Genomic DNA, 5,940 nt, shown 5'->3' with positions numbered 1-5,940 from the left:
GATGGTAAAAAAGCGGGTGGGTAATGTCACTGGAGGCCGTGAATACGAAACAAAAATGACATGCTTCTTCAACATTTCCAAATATCAATAATCGTTCGTATTAGTTGATTGATTGTGTGAATTTTGCAACTTTTACTGCCTCGCTTACAGAATTGTAATGATGCATTTGAACTAAAGTATGACTTATTGACGACAAACATATACTTCCACACAAATAACGCTGAACAAATGAGAGTAAAACGATACAACAAACAATGTTTACTTGTGTTTTTGTAGATTTTCATAGTTAGCCAAGGAAAACTTTACATAGTTCGGTGGGAATATTTTAATGGTTCTAAAAAGTACCAATTTGTGAAATTTATCTGATGTTTACAACTGTTGTGTGCTTTTTGACACCAGTTATTTATCTATACTATAACCTGAATTTTGGACATCCAGGAACTAGAACTGAATTAAATAACTAAATTCGGAAGCTGGGACTAGATCCGAATTTAGTGGCGAAGTCCAGGTTCGGAATCCAGATCAAATATTTTGCTGATGTTCTAGAATTCTGAAACTGAACTAATTTTCAAAATCAAAATTTAATTCTAGAACTGAATACTAAAATTGAATTACGAACCTGAATTCAGTTCCAAAATCTACTTCCACAACCCATGTTCCGAGTTCAATTTCAGCATGCAGGTTCTGAATATTAAACCCTAATTCTTAGAATGAATTCTAAAACTGAATGTAGGAATCAAATCTGAAACTGAATTCAGGAGGTAAATTTGGAAACTGAATTTAAAAATAGAATTCTGGTTCAGAAGTCAGTTCCAAATTCTGATTTGGAGTTCAGATCTGAAATGCTGTTCCAGAATGCAGATCTAGAATTCATATCTTGAACCTTGTTCGACAATTGTTTTTGAAATCTGAATGCCGAACTTAAATTAAGGTACTAAATTCAGTTTCATATTCTGGTCCAGAATCTAGAATTTGAATACAGCTCCAGAGTTTTAGTTTTAGCTACCTATATTCTGAAACTGAACTCTAAACCTAAAATTAAGTTCAGTTTTAGAATTCAGTTTCACAATCCCATCCTAATGATTCTTTACAAGCGAATAAGAGCACGACCTGATCGCTCGAAGCTTTATACCACGCAAGTTTGTTGTTGTTAATGGAAGGTTCTGCCGCGTCTAATGTACACGAAGAAATGATCGATTTTTGACCATGGTTTACTCATTCTACTCGTCCAGTTGGACATCTTCCAAAGGGTGAATTTTGATAATGCGCCCATAGTAAAGTAAGACGTATTCACATCTAAAGTTTCGCCAAGCAGTCTGTGCTGAATCTACAGTCTGCTAGTCTTATACAGTGCAAGTTTTATTTAGTATTTTATATTTTATTTATCCAATAAATATGTATCCAACGCTTTGGTATTATTTCTACTGGCAACTAGATGTGTCCATTTTTTCTGGGACAGTCTTCAGGTTCATAGAAATTTATCATGTATTGATTTATTTCTTCATTTTCGTGAGCAGCGCGTAAAATTGTCACGTATTTTCAATAAAGGAATCCAATCCAACAGCCTTATATTCGGTTTTTTTTTCTCGTTCGTAAATGATCGCATTCAAAACAAACAGTTCGTCTCTCACTGCCACAAAAGAGATTACAGATGCCCCTTTCCCCTACGACAAGACGAAACCAAAATAACGTTTGCAGGGAGAATCAGCCGTATTTCAATTCTGGTTCAACTCTTTCTACAATATAATGAAAATCTGTGAAGTTTTGCTATAATAAGCTAAGCTTTCGTCAAATGTTCTTTTTAGATTCTATCACTATTATTTTTTTATACAGTTGTCTGATCCGTTATTAATATACTATGGAGCCTCAACTGCGTGCATGTCTGAGCATTGTTTATCCAAACAACGATGTTGACGTTGGAAACACATTTCCTATAAACCAGAATAAACATTGAGTACAAAATGGTTAGTCGCAATGCAGGAATCTTTCGTCCATGTTTGACACTGAAATACTAGCGCTATCTCTAAGCACGGTTTTTTGTGATATTTGGAAAATTATTACTACCCTTTCCATGGTTTCTATCCAGCGATGCCAGCGCCATGCGATCGACCACTTCCGTCTCAGCATTTTCATTTTTCCAGCTCTCAGATAGATTACTTCTGTTTGTAGTGTTGTCTTGGCTCTTCCACCTGGCAGCCATTTTTCCGTGCTGAATCAACATGTCTCGTAAACGTAGTTGTTAATCGCCATTAGGGACTAGAATGCCACTCTACCGTTGACGTTTCTTAACAATTTCACCTTTTCGTGGTTTCTCATATTTTCTTACACCATTTTCTGAAATCTGCTTATCGACGCCGTCACAAGAAATTCGATTAGTTTTACACTTCAGAGGCCGCCAAGAAAGTAAAAGATTCAAAATAAATACATAAACTTGTAAAAACATGATAAACGAATCAAAAGAACATCGATGAGTAGAGCTGAAAGACCTTTAGCAGAGGCTTTAGACTTTTCATTCACATATTTTCCGCTTCCCTTCGAACTGAGGAATTCTCATATTTTCATCCAACCACAATCAATACGTTTTCCAATCGTCTGCACGCGTTTATTACAAAAACAGTCTTTTGGTAGGCTCTGAGTCACGCTTTGTACTACGCGATTGCTACCCTCGGTTGTACTCCCCACGATTTTTTGTTTGTTTCATTAATATAAATACTCTCATTGTGCAGTGTTTTGTATCCACTACTCCATCCGCTATTACTAAATCGCAGAAAGAAAATAAACCTTTTTTTTACCGGACAGGAGCAAGAAATACCTGAATACTAATAATCTTTTCTGCAAACCGAATGAAGCAGTTAATCTTGTTTTTTTTCTGTTTTAAATAAATCACTACAATATCATCATCGTCTCTCACTAGCCCAACTTCCGAAGGGGAGCCCAACTTTCGTTGCTCCCTCTCCGATACTTAATTACTAAATATACTGCTGTTATGTAACTATAATCCTTAATTTGCGTAGAAAATATAAAAATGATTGATTCTTACCTACGGCGATTCGATTCTGAAAATAAAAATGTAAGATTGTTAGGATAACCTAAAAATAGAACGAATATTGTAATGTTTACTAACTTCAATCCAACAACGTCCACTCCATTGGTGCCGGAAGCTCCACTGCTCGGAGCGGTTCTTCGAAGCTGTGGCAAGTGGATAAAGTTGGGATTGATCAGCTGAAACTGCTGTTCGTCGCCACAGATTGAGATCAGTGTGGGAAAAATAGGCAACTCGCTGTTGATGTCGTACACCAGCGCCCCAGTGGTGGGAGATGAAAACCCATCGGGCGGTGAGCTCATTCCCGATTCTATGTTATAAAAAAGAATATAATCGATTGAACCAACAAAACAAATCTTCTTCACCACTCACCACTCTCCCGGATCACATTGACAGCTTCGGTTCTTAAGCTAAAGTCGTTCTTAATACTAAAATCACAATCGAATTCAGGTTGCACGTAACCAAACTGAAACAGCTCGCTATCGTCACCTGCCAGTCCCAATGGGGGAGGATCAATGATGTCGTGCTCAGAGGGTGGTGCTTCCAGTTGTTCCGAATCTTGTGCGTTGTTGCATTCGACGTCCGCGTTCTGCTCCACCTCCTCCTGCTTTTTCGGAATCACATCACATGCATTTTCATTTCCGGCATCATCATCACCAGCGCAGCTCGCCGGCAGCTCCAGAAAAATATCATCCATTTCTTCCATTTTCAATGGTTGCAAAAGATCGTCCTTCGATACCAGATTGAGATCGATGTTGGAATTATCTCCCACAAACGGAAGGCTTTCCTCTTTGATTGACAGCTGGAGAATCTCTTTCGAGGAGGGCTTTTTCAGCTTTATTTTGCCCTCCTTGCCGGGTTCAAGCTTTTTGTTATCGGATTTATTCTTCTTTTTCGTCATAAATTTCGGAACACTGTCCAACTTTTCCCCGGTTCGATGGTCAACCTTGTGGCGCCGACGGATGTGCTTCAGCCAATTCGGAAAATTGGTAAAATCTCTTGAGCAGTACTTGCACTTGAACGGTCGAAGCCCCGAGTGGATGTTGCTGTGTTGACGCAACTTAGAACTACTCAGGAAGCCTTTGTTGCACTCCACACAGACAAACGGACGGTCCGCGTTGTGCACCGCGGAATGTACCTGAAAAAGAAGCCCCAGAAACAATGACGAACTGACTTCATTCCTTCTCATAAAAGAAAACATACCTTCAGGCACCGTTCCGTCTTGTAACACTTTCCACAGAGGCCACATTTGAACGGACGTTCCTCGGAATGGAAAAACTGATGCCGCTGCAGGTGCGACCGTTCGAAGAATGCCTTTCCACACATGCCACAGGGAAACGGGCGCTCATCGTTTGGCAGGTGCTTTTTCCGGTGATGTATAAAATTAATCTTCTGCACGAAAGACTTATCACAATCTTCACACGTAAATTTTGGACCATCCGAATGGATCTTTCGGTGGGAATACAGACTGCCAGCCGACAGAAACTTGCCACAATCGGGGCACTCGATCATTTGCTTCGGAATAGGATGATTTTTTTTTACATGCACTCGCATTTCCGCTTGGCTATCAAACGCGGCATCACATCGATCACAGCATAGTTTTTCCTGCACGGCGTTCGGAGCGGCAGCCAACTCCGGTTCTTGTGACTGAGTTTCATGGATACTCTCGTGTCGGCTCAAATCGGATCTCTGATGGAACACCTTCGAACAGGTCGCACAGGTGTACCGCTGATTGGCACTGTGCGAGTGCCGATAACTGTGCAATCGATATGCCTTGTACTGCGTTATTCGCTTATCACAAGTCGTACAAGCATAGATCGGTTCCTGATTGTAGCTTTTCCGGTAGTGAAACTCATACTCGATCTTCGTTTCGAACTGCTTTGCGCATTTGTGACAAGTTATTGTCAGTTTGGTTCGCTTTTTGGAACTTTTCGCCGTTTGCTCCGGCAACTCATTACTGTCCAACACTTCTTTTTTCAGTGGAACACCATTCTGGTCAAAATATTTCGTTGGTGAAGGATTTTGCGGTTCCATCACAAGAATCAGTTCACTTTCTGTGGAAAGCAATTCGTTTTTTACTGTGATGCTAATCAAAACAAAAGAGACATCTGACTTACTAGTTTTATATTTTTGTTTGTTTCCGCCGATGCAGCTCCCTTCTCCACTTCCACTGCTCTTCCGATCTCTATCATTCTTGTATTGATTAGGCTGTTTCACGATTAGCGAAAACGAATCTGGTAGGGACCTGTTTCGATTGACCTCCGGTTTCATCGTCGGAAGGGAACTCACGCTGGGAATCAACAAAACATGGGAATCCATTGGATATTCGTATAACCAAGAAAAACAAATCAAAACACGCGCGACTATCCGCGGAGTTTTGAATCCACAATAACCGCACCGTTACAACACGTAACTGCTCAACAGTACATTCAGTTTCAACGGGATACTAATCGCTACCGATTCGTCGGTATTTTCTGGACAATCCGGACACTTTTCGGGACGAAAAACTGCGTACAAAACTAAACAAAACAAAGACCAGCCGACGAGGCCATTTTTGTTTTTCTCTTGGTGACAGATGACGCGCTTGTCGAAAAGGTCTTCAAAATGGAATCGCGAATCGGTAGCAGTGTTGCGCGTTCCCATGATGAACGGAAAAGGCCTTTTCTTGAAACATTGACGATCACAGCCACAAATCTGTCTGAAATACGAATGTTAAACTTAACAAATTATTTTATTTTGTTTCGATTATAGAGGTTTAAACCTTGAGATCATCCACCTCTTCGGGCCAGGAAAACATTATGACCCTATGTGCGGGGTTGGGAAACGAACGCAGGTGTGTTGCGTGAAAGGCATCGATCTACCCATCACGCTATACCCGTCCCACGACAAATTAAATT

At 40.3% G+C, this 5,940-nt stretch overlaps 1 protein-coding gene across 1 annotated transcript; it reads right to left on the bottom strand.

Moving 5' to 3' along the window:
• Positions 1 to 2,580: 2,580 nt before the first annotated feature.
• Positions 2,581 to 5,601, bottom strand: LOC131431359 (zinc finger protein 578-like). Its single transcript, XM_058597038.1, has 5 exons — positions 5,161 to 5,601; positions 4,247 to 5,097; positions 3,416 to 4,181; positions 3,125 to 3,353; positions 2,581 to 3,056 (listed from the first exon to the last, which is right to left on the bottom strand). Exons 1-5 carry the CDS (start codon positions 5,360 to 5,362, stop codon positions 3,041 to 3,043), a joined length of 2,064 nt encoding a protein of 687 aa, XP_058453021.1. The 5' UTR covers positions 5,363 to 5,601; the 3' UTR covers positions 2,581 to 3,040.
• Between the last annotated feature and the right edge of the window lie 339 nt (positions 5,602 to 5,940).

Source organism: Malaya genurostris, chromosome 1, assembly GCF_030247185.1.
Source record: "Malaya genurostris strain Urasoe2022 chromosome 1, Malgen_1.1, whole genome shotgun sequence".
In the NCBI taxonomy this organism is placed as follows: Eukaryota; Metazoa; Arthropoda; class Insecta; order Diptera; family Culicidae; genus Malaya; species Malaya genurostris.
The sequence above is the reverse complement of the archived record's forward strand: the minus strand, read 5'-3'. Positions and strand labels throughout refer to the sequence as shown.